The sequence below is a fragment of the Pinus tabuliformis genome, chromosome 7 (genome assembly GCF_031772625.1).
Source record: "Pinus tabuliformis cultivar Carrire ecotype Pingquan chromosome 7, CPIR1, whole genome shotgun sequence".
NCBI classification, from domain to species: domain Eukaryota; kingdom Viridiplantae; phylum Streptophyta; class Pinopsida; order Pinales; family Pinaceae; genus Pinus; species Pinus tabuliformis.
Window position 1 is genome coordinate 1,104,836,652 of NC_142293.1, and position 17,505 is coordinate 1,104,854,156.

The 17,505-nt window shown below is 34.0% G+C and overlaps 1 protein-coding gene across 2 annotated transcripts; it reads right to left on the reverse strand.

Moving 5' to 3' along the window:
- Positions 1-3,347: 3,347 nt before the first annotated feature.
- On the reverse strand, positions 3,348-8,037 carry LOC149251412 (uncharacterized). 2 transcript variants are annotated; one of them, XM_089456525.1, is made up of 5 exons: positions 7,588-8,037; positions 7,179-7,356; positions 4,626-6,570; positions 4,443-4,521; positions 3,348-4,320 (listed from the first exon to the last, which is right to left on the reverse strand). In XM_089456525.1, exons 1-5 carry the CDS (start codon positions 7,726-7,728, stop codon positions 3,892-3,894), a joined length of 2,772 nt encoding a protein of 923 aa, XP_089312651.1. In that variant the 5' UTR covers positions 7,729-8,037; the 3' UTR covers positions 3,348-3,891. The 2 variants fall into 2 exon arrangements, 1 of the variants encoding a protein (XP_089312651.1); XR_016265983.1 differs by having other exon boundaries at positions 4,251-4,320; positions 4,443-4,531.
- Between the last annotated feature and the right edge of the window lie 9,468 nt (positions 8,038-17,505).

A 17,505-nucleotide genomic window follows, 5' to 3' on the forward strand; every position in this document is an offset into this window, starting at 1 on the left:
TTGATTATCTTCTTCTTTCTCTTGATTATTATTAGTATTCTCTTCATAAAAAAACTACCAAACCATAAAGAATAATGAGATCAAAGACACAAGATATAGACGATCATCCAGGGCTAAAACCTTTCCCACTGAGAGGAAACCCTGCAATAATTCTTCTCTTCTTATTGAATCTTCAATTGACGAATTCCAAGACCTATGATCCTTAACCAAGACCCTCCAAGACCAAGTCGAACCTTTCTTCCTTAACGAGATTTCTTTCTAGCAGCTTTTGTAATTTTGACCTCCCAAAACTTTGACCCGCCCAACAGATCCTTCTGCAACTTCGACCTGCCCAGCAATTTTTTTTGCAAATCAGGCCCACCCAACAAATTCTTCTACAAATTGAACCTGCTAAGAAAATTATTCTGGAATTTCGACCCAACATTTTCTTCCTAGCACTTTGATTTTCCCAACAACACTTTGACTTCCCAACAATACTTTGACTTGCCTAATAGCACTTCGAATTCCCCAACAACACTTCGATTTTCCCAACAACACTTTGATTTTCCCAACAATAGTAGAAACCCTAACACAAGAGAGATAGAGGGGCCCAAAACTTTGATCTTACTTTCTTCTCCTTTTTTGTCCTTTCTCCAGCTTTTATCTTAAGGAGATTGAACTTGCTTGAGTGAGTGTGCTGATGAGGTCGAGTTCTTATTTATAGGCTTTTAAAAGGTACAAATTGCTTCCTTTAGGTCGACTTGTCCACTTGTGTAGGCCGACTTCATGGCAAGGCCATGGAGGGTCTTTTGACTCTATTTTGACCCAAATATTTTTTCTTTTCAATATGTAACAAGCGCAAAAGGGTCTTTCATACATGACGATGACTCATTTGACTTGTAGACTCAATGACAAGCCCTAGAAGCACTCAATGGGTGCTTGACCTAAAAATAACTTTCCCTTGAGCATGAAACCCATGCCTCCAGAATAACAATAATAAACTTATTTTTCTTCATTACATCAAATACATAAAATCATGATTACATGTGTCATTATGAAGACCGAACCTAGTTACATATTTTAACAAAGAGCCCCTACTCCTACCAGATTACAAGTTCAAAATAGGTTTAGAAATAATATAATGCAAACTAATGGATGACCACAATATGGCCACCTTATACTTCTTCTAAAGAACCACAATGTTCACATAATTGAAGACTTTTCTTTAAGAGTTGATCTACACTCTTATTTTGCTTCCTATAAATATGAATATAATTGATTAAATATTTTCTTTCATTGCACTGCTAAATGAGAAAAATTTATTTCCCTTCATCCAATTAACGACCATAGATGAATCACTCATGACTTGAAGCTTATCAATCCCTCTGTCTAAAATAAATTTTAGTACACACTAGTATAAGGTCTTGAATTCTCCTTGGTTGTTTACTCCTCTTCCTATATTAAGTTTGACTTAAACTCTATGTGTCATTGTAAAATATATAATGAAGCCAATCCCATCGATAGAATTTGGGCCTTTATAAGCCCCATTGAAAAATCACCAAGATAATGACTTATCCACCTATATTGTCCAAACAATTCTTTATGTTTTAACCTTGGGATTAACCTTGAAATATGTGAAAAAATATTAACCTAGGTACCTATATGAAAAGTAAGCATCATCTTCTCTTCAAACAAAATAATATTTCTAGCTATCCATGTTTCCCACAAAATCTAAAGTGGAATTTCCCTAAATCATATTAGATCTTGTTGATTAAACCATGCATTAAGATATGTATCTATGGATTCACATTCCCCAAGGTTTTGGATACCCAAAAACTCCCCAACTTCAACCCAAAATTTCTAGGAGAAACTACAATGCAAGAATAAATGTAAAGTAATTTCCTCACTTTGACCAAAGAAAAAGACTTGGACCTGGTCTATTTCGTTTTTGGAGCACTTCCCATGCTAAAAACTTTATTGTTCAATATGAGCCACAAACCTTTATTGTTTAATATGAGCCACACAAACAACATATTCTTGGGAGGGGTCTTAATTTATAAAGGTTCCACCACCACCATTTGTCATCTCCTAGACTTCGTCCAAAAAATATAAGTATTTAATGTTTGCAGTGTAATTGACCCCTACATCATTCAAAGCCTAAATTAGTTCATCTAGGGAATTGATTAACCTTATATGCACCTTTTCAAACTTTGTTAAAAAGAGATCCCACCTTTGGGCCAAATTTCCAACCTTGAGACAATAAGGACATGTCATCTAGATTGTCAATCAAATCAAATATACCTCTTCCAATTACCTATAGGGTTCCTACGTTTCATTAAGGAGGAATATGTCTCTTCCACACCCCATTATTACATCAGCTCCCCTGCGCCCCCTTCTCCCCCACCTTTTTCTTGCTTATGATCCATTTCCCACTTTTCATGCTATATAGGAACCTATCACTGGGAACACTGGTGCCAATATCTTGCACTAGTTGGATACATTTGTTATACTCATCCTTTCCTTTCTAATCCAATCCAAGAGGGTTATGAGAGCAATGCATTTCTATATAGGAATCATTTTCCATAGGCTTACCTTTATGATGATATTTCATAATAATTTTGCTGCTACAACCTTACCATTTAAATGTATGTTCTTTAACCCCTTATCTTAGAGAGATTTTGGGATTGCAATCCTCTCCCACTTAACCAAATGGCTTCCTTTGTAATCACTACTACCTTGACATAAAAAACTAAAGCAAAACTTTGTGATTTTTTCAAAAATGCATTTGGATATATAAGCTAAAGTGTGCGGATATAATGAAATAGCTCCTAACGCCATTCGACCACCCCCAATGAACTACCTATTGCACCAAAAATGGATATATTTTCTAATTTTAAATACTAACCAATACCACTCTATCTTTCCATAGGACTTAGACTTAATAATAAAACTTAAATATTAATATCTAAATGTTGAAAAAAAAAGCATTCTCAATACCCAAATCCTAACTATCTATATAAATAACAAACTTATTTTATTTTATTATTTTTTTTTACTATTCTTGACTTGACATTATTTGAAATCTCTACCCACAGATTATAAAACACCTCACCACTTTTCTTAATAAAAAAGATATTATATTTTAAAAACAAAACAAAATATTTATTATATTTTACAACCTATTTTAAAATATGTAAATGTTCAATAATAAGTATTTTAAATAAATACAAATTGCATTTAAATTAAATTAAAACATCTTAAATTTTAAACGTTAAAATATATTTATAGTTAAAATACAGTATTATATATATAAATGTTAAATGTATTTCACGCGAATAAAATAACAAAACATAATATAACAAAACATGTGAAACAAATAATTTCATATTTTCAATGTAATTCCACAATCCAGCTACATTACAACAACCAATCACAATTGTCCGTTATACGAAGCCTCAGTTGTACAAACCAATCACAATTGTCCTTTATACGAAGCAAATACAAAAATGGAACTCAAAAATGATCAAATTGTTTCCTTCAAAGCAGAAAACATTTTGTACATCGAAAACTTTTAGAGAAATCAGAATCCTCTCCTCGAAGAAAAGAATGCTAAACCATTACATCACCATCTTATATGTTAAGATAAAAATCATTTTTATTGTAGGGCACTACACAAACTTTTTCCGCACTCCACTTCACTCAGAAGCATCCATTATGATTACACACAGAGATTTATGTTGACTCAAAGCATCAAATAACACGAGAACAAATTAAAAGTAATCAACCCTCACTTGCCCTGAACCTGGCACCATTTCCATCTTGGACCATCTCCTTATTGAGATATCTAGTAAATGAATGTATAGTACAAGCAATGAACATGATATATAATAATGATTTAGGATAGAAGAGAAATCAAGAGGCATGCCCTAATGAAAGGAGTCTAGTAAGAAGTTTATTGCTGGATTTTGATTTTGATTTCTGAGAATGGAGAAAAGTTGTACCCGTTGAAGAAAGATCAGACTTGCTCATAGTTTTAGAAATAGTTGAACGGATGGCTGTTTTGAGGTAATTTGAGTTGAAATCAAAAAATTTAGTGGAAGATGAGCCTGATGGAGTTGGGTGACTAATACTATGTGGGGTTATGAGCTGTTTTGAATTGAGAGATGGATGAGGATGAGGGTGGAGTTCATGTCTGGGTGTATAAGTGACACCTTCCTTGGTAACCTCCTTCTCAACAAAAGATGTAGAAGAGGACAAATCCTTGGTGGTGTGTAGAGGAGATACCCCAGCTTTAGATTGCCTTCTTCTATCATTAGCATTGGCTGCTTCTACCTCCTTCATCTACATGAATACATACATATACAAAGACACATTGTTAGTCACCATGTTCTCCTAGAAAAGACCATTTCTGCATATTAATCAATTGTAATCATAATCAATTGGAAGAAACCATACACACATACCTTTGCCAGCCTTTGTTCTTCATTTGTCAGAGTTGTGTGGTCCTTGGATCTACTTGATCCATTGTCTTCCCTTCTATCCCTGCATTGCACTATTGTAAGTTTTAGAAAGGATCATGTAAATTAACCAGAAGATCATAGAGAAGCAATTTGTAGTCTAATCCCTTCTTTCAAACTAAAACTCACCTTTTTAACTCGTCCTGAATCTCTTTGTTTTTTGCCATCAAATCTTGATTGTGTTTCCTGTCGTTGTCTGGTTCTCTATAATCATCTCCCATGTGGCCTTTTGAGGCACTAGATTTTGAGGCGGCCTGCCTTGTCAATGGGAAGTCTTGGGGCGTGGCTGCATCTTCTTCATTCTTCCACATAGAATAATAGAAGTGATTGCCCAAAGTGTTTGGGGGCAAATCTGCATTGAAAGACAGACTGTTTCCTTTGGCTGTGAATCTCTCCCTCTTACTCTGCTGTTGACTAACGGAAGCAAGGCCACTCATGTCACTGATGCTATCATCATAGTCGTCATCTGAACACCCATCCCTCTGGGCGTTTCTGTATAATGCAATTTTAACCAACCGGTTCAATACTCTAGCCAGCTCTTCTAAAAATTCCACCACAACCCAATTAGAAACAGTAGTGTGAAATTCCACAACCTTCTCTTGTATTAAAACAAGCTTGTCAATGTGGAGCTGCAGATCTGGCTCGCTCAATTCAAGCGCGTTATCCTTCCAGCCCTGTGTGAATCTGCAATCAGTAAAATCTTTACTGTTCTTCTTGGTGTTAGTTCCCCCTGCAATATTGTATAATAATGGATGAGCAAGTGCTTTAACAAGCTTTACTATCTCGCTAACACTGACACAAAACCTTGAACCAGCGGGAGCATCTATAACTTTACTGCCAGAGTTCATGTCCGTCGGATGTTTTGCAGCACCCCACTTGTTTATGTGTGAATGAAGCTCAATTTCCTGTCTCAAAGACCTTTTGTCATCATATTTTTTTATTTCAGAACAAGAAGCAATGCTTTCTGCTTCGGTGAAATAATCTGCCATATTCCCTAACTTGGATAAATCAGTCGCCTTGAGATCCTCATGCACTGAGGCCTTGTCCTTCTTAAAGTGAGTCAATTCTGCGATCAGTGCAGATGCCCATGATTGTGCACAGCTTATCTCATCTGCATCATTGGAGGCACCTTGATCAGGTAATTTTTGGGCAGATAAATTAGTATCAGCTACAATCTCATCAGAACTTGCAGATCTCAGCACTTCAAGCTGAGATTCTAGAGTTGCAGATAAATTTGCATCTTGTTTGGTAGATTGCTCCTCATCAACTCCAATCAATTGCCCTTCTGCTTTGTATAAAATATTGCTAGGAGATCTTTCATACATATTTGCATTGGCTAATTCGGGACCATTGTTTCTTCTAGCCGAGGTCTCCTTCACTAGTGTTTTATCTCCATCAATAGATTTGAGCTGGTCGGGATTTTTAGTTTCTTGCAGAGGACTTTTGAAAGTAGTGCTGGAAGCTGGTCCTTCTTTATGAGAGCCTTGAGCTGCAGTATCAGACATGATTATATCTGCCGAATTTGGTGCTTTCTTACGAAGCAATTCCCTCAACCCTTGGCACTCTGCTTCAAGTTTCGATACCTTGTTTGAATTTTCCAGATTTCGTTTATGGAAGATTTCTGTGGCCTTTTTGCTGTACTCCCTTTCATCAGTCCGAATCTCCCGCTCTTTATTCAACAAATAAACTTCATATTTCAATCTAGAATTCTCTTTCAGCACAGCGCTCATCTTAATGTATAGTGACCGGACTTCTGTTTGGGCCTTGGTCTTTTCTTCGGTCATTTCTGCAATTTTTGCATCTCGCTCTCGCAGAGATTTCAACATAGCAGCCTCGGCTGTCCGTAATTGATGATCAGCTTCAGTTAGTTTGGATTCCAATTGCGCTCTAAGTAAATCCCATTCCTTGGACTTATTGAGGATTGCATCCTCAATAGCTTTCTCTTGTTCTTCTCTGAGGATACTGATCTGTTTAATGTACTTGTGCATTCGATCCTCTGTATCACTCTTCTGTTGGAGGGCTTCCTCCAATTGTCTTTTGTACCGAGAAGCTTCTGCTTCTGCTTTTTGCCACCCTACAATCAACATTATGAAAACAGAAATATGAGAAATGAATACTCTGGTTTATATATCCAGCAGAGAAAAACAGGAAGCAAACAATCTTAGCATATAAAATACAAGACTCTGTTACAGTGACTTTGGTGTCTCCAGCCTAAAACTTTTAATTTCCCAGTGACAAATAATTTGTACACATGTATAAATTTTACTAGATAGACTTTATACTTCAATTTTCCAGCCAGGTTTGAACATTGGGTAATTTATTTTAATTCTCAATTGCGTAATCCATTTTAATTCCCAATTTATTAAGCTCTTTAAACCATTAAATTTCTCAAAATGTAAATTTTTCAATATGCCAATTTCTTTTTCTAGTGTAAAATTCTAGTACAAAATTAAGATAATTTTTACACCTTTACGGATTTAATATCTCTGATCCAAATTTAATATCTTTAATCCAAAATTAAAATAAATCTAATTAATATAATATATATATATATATATATAATATAATAACACATTTACGCAAAATAACCCCGCATTACATCTTTTTTATACTGAACTTAACTGGACTATCTTCTTTTATACTGCGTTGCATAACGCCTCTCGAAGCAATTAGCAGACCTACCTAAAACGGCTTCTTGGGCAATGTCAGCATGCTGTTCCACCAATTTTTTATTGGCTGCGGCCTCGGATAAACTTTGACTATTTATGCGTCTCTCACCCTCCTGAACGGACTGTTGAGAATGATTAATGGATCCTGATTCCTCCGACGGCACCTGCAGGGACGTGGTTGACGCTGTTCCCTATAAATCATTCGATCCAGAATATGGCATCAGCCACGTTATCAGGTCAAACCAATGCATAGAGAAGGAAGGGAAACAGGACAATGGATCTTTACGGCCCAACTACTCAGAAACTTCAATACACAAACGAATGTCTACTAATGTCAGGCCAAAACGATAGAGATCCCTACTAAGATATGGTCTCATGGGTATGAAATTACGCATTCAGATAGTATTGAAAAGCTTAAGAACCTGATGTTGCTGTTTCTGAGTATCGGAGGTGACATGAAGCTTGGGCGAAGCTGCTGCAACATGAGTTTGGGTAGACTTCTTTCTCCAAGGCCAGCTGCTAGTGCTGCTGCTGCTGCTGCTAGTGCTCTTGCGCGCCTCCATTACTGCAAGCAGCTTTCGGATTCAATCCTCCTCCAGCTTAATATGAATGATGCTCAACCCCTCTGTTAAACGGACACAATTAAGCCTACCGTATCAAGTGGGGTTAGATGCATGAAACTTGAAAAATTGTTGCCATGCATAATAATAATAATAATGTTAAAGCTGATTTCGCTGATTAACAGTTCATTCCTGCCACGCCAACGTATGCTGAATCGATCTCCACTCCAGCGCTGTGCGACGTCTCTCTTTCTTTCTGTGAAAAGACAAAAGACATCCAATTATGCATTGCTACGGTCCCATCCATGGAGCGTGAGGGCCAAAGCAAAAGGAATGCAAGAGCTCATTTATGACTAAACTATTCCTTGACAATGGAGCTAAGTTTATACTCCTCCTTTATGACCAGTAGCAAAGAGAATATATTGCTTTTCCAACCAAATGCCTAATCGCTTTGCAAAAAAAAATGGCGACTTTAACTTTACAAATGGTTCACTCAATTACTTTCCGCCCAAAGTATCTCAAGTTGATGGTGTGAGAATTCCTTAAGTGATGCCCTTAGGATGTTTACTCTTCTTTATTTGGAATTGATTTTGATGTTAACAAATTACAATATTATCATATTTAAAACCATCGCGCATATAAACGGGTTATCACCGAGAAATGATCGCCTCCTGATGAGATTGAAGAAGGAAGTGATGACACGGTAGGCTTCTCATCCCATAATATATTTCCAACTTCGTTTCTTTATATAAAGTATCGATGAGGTGGCCGAGTCGGAGAGGCACGTTATCCTTCCTTTCACAAAGACAGAAATGTATATCTTAGCTTTTTATGTGGAGAGAATCCACGACCGTCTTCTTAATATTTATTATAAGGCTAGGAATATGTAACAATTAGGTATGGTACCAACATTTCAAAGATCTTTTTAAATTTAATTTTAATGTTAAAATTCATTTAAATATTAGATTGGTACGTGAGATTGTTGCAATTATATTAAATTACTTAGTGTATGAGATTAGTAAAGTTTATTTAAATGTGTTTGTTTTATTTTTTAATTTGTAAATTGTTTTTTTTTTAATTATATTGGATTTTTTTCTTAAGAGTTTAAAATTATGTAGTGTGTTTCATAGTTAGGATTAAGAATCACATTAGATGATTCGAAACTTGTAAACAAAAATTTTTAATGTGATTTTTATAAATAAAATCAATTTGCAAAAATATGGATGACAAAAACTCTGAATTCATATATATATATATATATATATATATATATATATATTAAATGAATTTAATTATAACTAGCTTAGATCCATCTTAAAGCAGGACTACCAAGTTTTGAGAAAGATGTAATTTATTTTCACTCAATTTGATCTCTCATGATTTTTGGTATATCCGGAGTTAAAATGAATCTAGCCTAGTTTAATTATTAATTATAATAAATTATAATTATAATGATTAATTTATGTTTTTTTATTTTATTAATTTTATTTTCAAAATATTAAATAATAGATTACAATATCTTTAAAAAATACATTTAAACTTAGGTAAATATAATTTTTTAAATTTTCTTAAAAATAGATAAAAATATTTTGAAAAATTTTATTTATAAAAAAATAAAAATATAACTTAAAATATCTTAAATTTATAATATCTTCTATCACTAAACTAGAATATATTATATAAAAAAAATCAAACCAACCTTAAATAAATAGTTAATTAGCCAATTATACCACTAATATTATATGTTTTTTAAAATTTAAAATATCTAATAATATACCAAAATAAAACCTATCTTATATAGAATATATTTCTTCTTAAATTTCAAAATCTAAAAAAATGGTAACATGGTGATACTATAAACAAGTTTACAGTTTACAGATATACGAGTGACTTGCATTGATAAAAGACACAACACTCTAATTTTATTGCCTCATTAATAAATGGTCACATAATTAATTATGTAAAGTTTTTCTAAGGTCTATAGAATAAAATGGGTATTATAGGTAAAGGCTACATTAGGTACATTACTTTTTGTTTTAATAGAGTTTATAATATATGTTGGGACAAAAAAGTTATTTTTATGGCACTTGTTTTAAGAAAGAAGGTAAAAGTCAGATATATTTTTAATATTTTTTTAAATGAGAGTTAAATATTCAAATTTAAGTTTTGTAAAAAAAATAAATTATTTTGAGTTTTAAAAATAATATTAGGCTATATCTTATTTTAGAGTAGTTAATTATTTACATTTTTCATTTTTTTTTTTGATGTTTCACATGATTATACAAATTTCAATAGTGACTTTTTAACGAAGGAGGCTTTTCATTGCATCTATCAGTTGTTGGATTTGGGATTTGGTCTTAGAACTCAAGTTCAAGTGGATAAGGAGCATCATTTCTTGATGATCCATCGGCTTTGATTCAATTTAGAAGGCTTCCCTCCTATAGGAAAAGGCCGGAGTGAATTAGCTCCCTTATCACTCTACCTAGTTGTGACCTATTAAATGTTAGACTACTAGTGAAGTTTTTTTTACTGTCATCGATTTCATGTTTATTTAAATCTTTATAACAAAAATAAAAATTTGTAATGTTCTTCAATATAAATAAATTAATGAATACATTTGACAATATTCATCTGCATCATGTCAATTGCAAGTTTATATGGATTTAAAGCATTGATTTAATTGAATTTTTCACTCCTTGTCTTAATGTAAACATTGAAATAGTTATTTCAACTTTGTTAGTTGTTTATATTTTTATAGGTTAGCCTTTTTCTTGAATTTCTTATATATATATATATATATATATATATATATATATATATATATATATATATAGGGGTAGAGAGAGAGGTTAGCCCTTTTCTTGAATCTTATACACACACACACACACACACACACACACGTTCAAATCTTCATAACTTATTTAAGGATTGACAATCTAGGTAAGGTTTTGTTGTGTAGATAAACATATTTACAATTACATTACTTGAGATGAATTAGAAGTAACCAGTGGGGGAGCAGAATGTGATTTTCAACTAGGAAGAATGATCTGAATGGGATCATCATACAGTTATCATCTATCTTGGTATTTCCCAAGTGGAAAAATTTGAGGAATTGGAAAATAAGATCCATTTTAGTGGAAGGTCCCAACTTGAAAAATTGGAGTTTAGAACCTTTTAGAGCCATTTTGAGGCATCAAGTGATTTATTTTTGGGTTGCAACATTTGGAATTTGTGGCCACACCCACAACATTGATCTAAACACCGAGACCTTTTCAATGGTGTGAAACCCACCTTAATCGGAGATCATATGTGAAAGTTATGTCTCCCGCAAGTTGACCTAACTTATTGACCACCATGTTACAAGTGGATGCCATGTCAAGCCCTATTACTCACATATGTGGAGCTAGCCACATGTGGACTATTAAGAAGATTCTTAAAGCTCTAAAACCTTATCACTAATTAAGGGTTGAGGGTTGAGGATGTTAAGAGGAGAAGGGGTTTCACTCTTTAGCCTTGTACTTGTTCCATAGCCAAGCAAAAAATTTTGAGAGCATAACAGAGGAGGAGGAGGATTCTATAGTATCCATCTAGGCCATAATGACAAAAGGTGACTCCATAGCAGGTGCCCATTTCTTTGTATGTACATTTTTATAATTCAAGTAAAGAGAGCAAAGCATAGGCCTCACCTTCTAGCTATATTTTCTCATGTATTGGATTCCTAGTATACATCTTATCTTTATTTGTGTAGATGGTGTGTATTTTTATCCCATTCTTTCATTTTTTGTATTTCAATTATTTCTTAAATTCAAGCCATAAGCTAGATATAACACGTCTAATATCTAAGGAAATAAACCTACATAATCTAAGATTTCAAATATTAGAAGATCTATTGTGATGAATTCTTCTAGTGGAATATCCACAGTAGTTTATAAATCGTACTAGGATCAAAGCATATTTCTTTTGAATATTTGTGGGGGGTTGCAAAGTCCAAGAATTGGCTTAATAAAAATGGTCACATAACCCTAACCACGGTGGATGAATTTATTCACCACAACCCTCTAGATCTAGCAAAACAGAGATTCGCGAGATTGGAAGAGCAAGTTGATGATATCGTTTTTGATATGACCCTCCTCATGATGCCTCTAACAAGTAAGTTTGGATTGTTCAAGGAGGATGGAAATTGTAACTCAAGTAAGTGATTTTCCTCAAGTCTAGGATAGTTGAGGCTTATATGTGAACAAAATATCTAGAAAATATAGGCCACAAAAATGGATATCAAAGTGGTTCCAAATAGAAATAACACTAAGATGCTTCCAAGGAGAGAAAGAAGAAGTAGAAAAAGAAAGACAAGAAGATGACAACCACTACACATCAATGCAAGGATCTAAGAACCATTGTCACCATTGTAATATCAATGGTCGCACTAAAGAAAAGTGTTGCGAACTACATCTAGATATAAACCCTAATAACTGTAAGGATGCCAATAAGAAGAACTTTCTAGCCACATGTTTGAGAAATTAGGTAAACAATAGCTTAGATGTGGATTTGAAGATTGATTGCAAGTCATTGCAAAAGGATGTGTTTCTGATTAGCCTTCATCACAAGGAAGAGAAGGAGACGACAAAACTCTTCCATATCAAGATCCAAACCAAGAATACCAAGGTATATTCTCTATTTTATTCCACTTTTCAAGTCAATCTCATGTCAATTGATCTAGTAAACAACCTTGGGTAGGAAGTTCATGATCATATGAGCCCATTCTCATTGGGGTAGGTGAATAAGGATGTTGAAATCAATGTCATGGAATAGCGTAAGACTTAATCTTTCTTAAGTGTAGATTTTATTAGTCATGTTATACATAGTACCCCTTGATGTGTGTGGTGTTGGAAGCCCCTACATGTATATGACGAATGTGGTCATCATGCAAAGAGAAAACTAATACTGCCTCATCAAGGATGTGTTTAATACACCATTAATGCATGCAAAGGTAAATGCAGGATCTCACTAATAAGTGCCAACCAAGACAAAAAGTTAATTAGTTCTAGTGAGAAATATGTGTTTCGTTTCTTAAGAGAAAATTAGTGATGTGATGAATTGGTAAGGGAAAATGTATACCTGGAGGGATGCACCAAAGTGCCAAAAAAATAGATAGAGGACTTACTACATTCATATAGACGAATATTCTAGGATCTTAAAGGGATACCACCTAAAAGGGAAGTGGAGCATGATATAGTCATTCCTTGACTATCCATTACCAAATATTGGGATGTATAGACAATTTGTTCTAGAAGAAGTTGATGTGAAGAAAAAGTTACAACAATTGTTGAAGTAAGGAGTGATTCAACCAAGCACCTCATGTTTCAGGTCACCTATCATCATTGTACCCAAGAACGAGAAGACTTGGTGGATATGTATTGACTATAGAGCTTTGAATAAGATTAAACTCAAGAATCAATACTCTTTACCTAGGACTAATGCTTTGTTGGACCAATTGCAACATGGAAAGTACTTCACCAAATTAGATCTGAAATCAACATATCAGCATGTACATGTCGAAGTACAAGACACCTAGAAAACTACCTTCAAGACAAAGCAAGGTTTGTATGAATGGTCGGTCATGCCATTTGGTTTATGGAATGCACCAACTACATATATTAGACCGTTGAATGTTGTATTATGATGATATTTACATTCATTTGTTATAATCTATTTAGATGGTATATTGGATTATAGCTCTAGTAGGAGGAGCACATATCATATCTAATTCAAGTGTTGGAAACTCTAAAAATAACTAGTTCTTGACTAACCTCAATAAATGTGAGTGTGCTCGACAACTATTGGTGTATTTGGAGTATGTGCTTGGTGTAGAGGAACTAAAGATAGATTATACAAAGATGGAGGCCATCATAAAATGGCTAGTTACCACTATTGTCACCAAAGATAGGAGTTTTTTTGGGGCAAAATAGTACCTATATAGGTTCATATCATATTTTCCAATGGTAGTTGCATCACTCCATACTAAAACAACAAGAAATAAGAGTTTCTAGTGAGGAAATAATTAGTAGAAAGCTTTTGATAGGCTAAAACAAAAGATTAGTCAAGCATCAATTCTCGCATTTCCATATTTGCGAATTTTTTTTGAAGTGGGGATAGAGGTGAATGGGTATACGATAAGAGAAATTTTTATGCAAACCTAGGAAGCTAGTATGTTATCATTCATAAATATTTCATAAGGAACTCTATGCCCTAATTCAAGTTTTTAAAAAGTGGAAGCACTATCTAATGGGAAAGGAAACCATTATCCACATAGATCACCAACCACAACAATATTTTCAATCCCATAGTAAGATTCAACAAATCATACATTATAAGTGGATGGGGTTTTTGCAACAATTTCATCTAATTCATAAGGATAAGAACAAAAACAGTGATAAGTTCGCAACACTTATTTCAATGCCACCCACATTCATTCTTATATCTTTTGAAACTCTTATGCACAACATTGTACCCATGATGCATACAAAGAGGTATGTATGGAGGATGAGGATTTTAAGGAGTTGTTCAACAACTGCAGGGAAAAAATTGTGTAAAAGAAGGTGACAATAAGGCTAACTATCATTTCTAGAATAGGTTAATTTACAAGTAGATAAGCTCCATGTTCTTAAAGGTGAAATATTGTAGGTTATCTAAGAGGCTCACATCTCTAATATTGCAACACATTTTGGTGTTGGGCATATAATTGCTAACTTAAAAAGGTATATGTATTGGCCTAGAATGAAAAAATATGTAGCACAATATATTAGAGGATGCATACTTTGTTGTACCAACAAGCCCAACAATAGAAATAAATTTCATACCATCACATACTTTTACCCACTAGACATTGGGATAACATTTCCTTGCATTTTTTTGGGGTTTACCAACAACCTCAAATGGACATGATTACTTATTTGTGGTAGTTGACAGGTTTAGCGAGATGTGAATTTTGTTGCCTTGTAAAAATATCATGAAAGGACAAGAGGCAACAAGCATGTTCTTTGAATAGGTCTAGAGGCACTTTGGGATGCCAAGGAAAATTATCTCGAACGAGCATACCAAATTTCTCAATTCCTTTATAATTACACTTTAGGATAAGGGGTGTACTAAGTTGAATAAATCTACAACATTATATCCACAAACAAATGGGTAGATAAAAGTAATAAATAAGACTTGGAGCAACTTATAACGGGTTACAATAAAAAGCATCCAATGACCTTGGATGGAAATTTGTTCTATATCCAACACTCATATATCATAACAATCCACACTTCTATAGGTAAGTCCAATTTTGAAACTTGGTTTGGGAAATTGCCATCTTTACCAGTATATGTTATATATGGATAGTAAGGCGAAGTGTGGGAATACAACATAGGAGAAGCAGTAAAAGTAGATAAGCTTGTCGAAAAAATTATGCAAATCCATTTGCAAGTACAAGAGATGTTAAATAAGTCAAAGGAAAGGTACAAGGCTTGACATGACCAACATAGAACAAAGAAATCATTCAAATTTGGAGACAAAGTTTAGTTATATATGAAAAAAAATGACTACAAGGTCTTGGAAAGAAGATCAACAACTATGTGATATGGACCTCTTGAGGTATTAGAGAAGGTGGGAGATAATATTACAAACTTAGTCTACCCCCATACATGTGCATTTGCCTAGTAATGAATGTGCATAATTTTAAATTCTACGAGACATCCATGATGGATTAGGAGGAGGAGTAGATCATGCCTACCATAGAGGACTTAGCACCATATGCTCAGGCATCGTTGGTAGAAGATATATTGTTATAGAGGAGGTTTGGAACTAAAAAAAATTGGGCACATGACCTTTGGTATAATGAAAACTTCTAGGCAAAGAAAATTAGTACTCTGGGGAGAAGGTAGAGGAAAAATTTCCTCAACTCATTTAGTAAATATTTTGAGGACCAAAATCCTTCCTAAATGTGGGGATATTATACAAATTAGATCATCATAAAAAATTTCATCTATCTTGGTAATTTTTGGGTGGAAAATTTGAAAGAATTGTTGTGCAGGGTCCAATTTAATGGTAGGTCTTAGTTTGAAAAATTGGGGTTCATTACCTTCCAGAGCCATTTTGAGGCATCAAATGACATTTTTTTGTGTCGCAATGTTTCAAAATTGTGCCCACACCCTCAATGTTGATTTACACATTGATATCATTCTAGCAATGAAAACATAACCTTAATAAAATCTTGTATTTGAAATTTATGCCTCCTCCAAGTTGACCTACCTTATTGATCACTACAGTAGGAGTGGATTCCACATTTCCCCCCATTACTCACACATGTGAGGCTAACTGTGTGTATAATTTCAAGATGATTCTATATCATCCAAAACATTATCACCAATTGAGGGTTGAGGAAGTCAAAACCATAAACCTAGGTGGCTATCGAGATATGTTAAAGATCAGGCTACTAGGAGGAGAAGAGGTTCCATACTTTAGCATTGCACTTTTTTCATAGTTAGCAAAAACATCTAGGAGTGGTATTTTGGGAGAATAATGTAGGAGGAGGTGGATTCTATAGTAGCCATTCAATGCACATTTTCAGAAGGTAACTCCATAGCAAGTGTCCATTTCTTTGTATGTGCATTTTAATAACTAAAGCAAAGAGAGAAGAGAATAGTCCTCACATTCTAACTAGGTTTTCTCCCATATTGGGTTTCCTAGGATAAGTATTGTGTTCATTGGTGTGGATCATGTGTATTTTGTTAGTACTCTTTCATTTTTCATATTTCAATTATTTCTAAATTCAATTCATAAGCTAGAGATAAAAAATATGAGATCTAAGGAAATAAACCTACATAATCTAATATTTCGTAATATTGTAAGATTTGTTGCGATGAACTATTCTAGTGGAATATTCAAGAAAATTTACAGATCATATTGGTATCAGGGAAGTTGAAAGTTCTGGGAATTGTCCTAAGAAAACATTCACAACACCCTATCCATGGGGAATGAGCCTATTCACAACAACCCTCAACTCCAATAGAAGAGAGATTTGTGAGGATATTATATCTTTGAATACAACCCTCCTCATGTTGGCTCTATAAAGAAATCTAAAACCATCTAGGGAATTTTGATTAGAGGGGAAACTACGAGAAAATGAAGACCTAGAAAAGGTGTCAAAGAAAGAGACCAAGAAAGACCATGCAAGTTCTAGTGCCATTGTTCATTCACAGTCTTTATTTAAAATGGAAGCAAAAGTGGATTAAAATCCCTAAAAATATGAGATCGATGTAGTAAATTTGAATCATTAGTTACAATATATATATAAGTTTATTTGGGTTTACACTATACAAAAGAAGTGCAAAAGATTTAATTTACCAAAATGAAATTAGAGGGTCATTCATTAACGTAGTGGAAAATTCACACTAAGACACTTAAGCTAGAGGGTAATCCACTAGTAACTAAGTGGGAGGATTTCAAATCCCTCATTAAGTCACATTTATACCTTATTGGGTATGTATAGGATCAACAGATCTATTGGCATTACTTTAGAAAAAGGAAAAGCTAGTGTGCAAAGAGTACACCATTGAATTCAGTAAGATAGTTATCGTTCTAGGTATATCTCCTAGGAACCCATATATACTCCTTAGGCATTTGGGGGATCCAATAGGAATTTTTAACAATAAATGATGTTTTTCAAGATGAGGAAAAATTATGACGATTATGTGCAAGCATAGTATTTGGAAAATATAAGCCACAAAAGGGATAGTC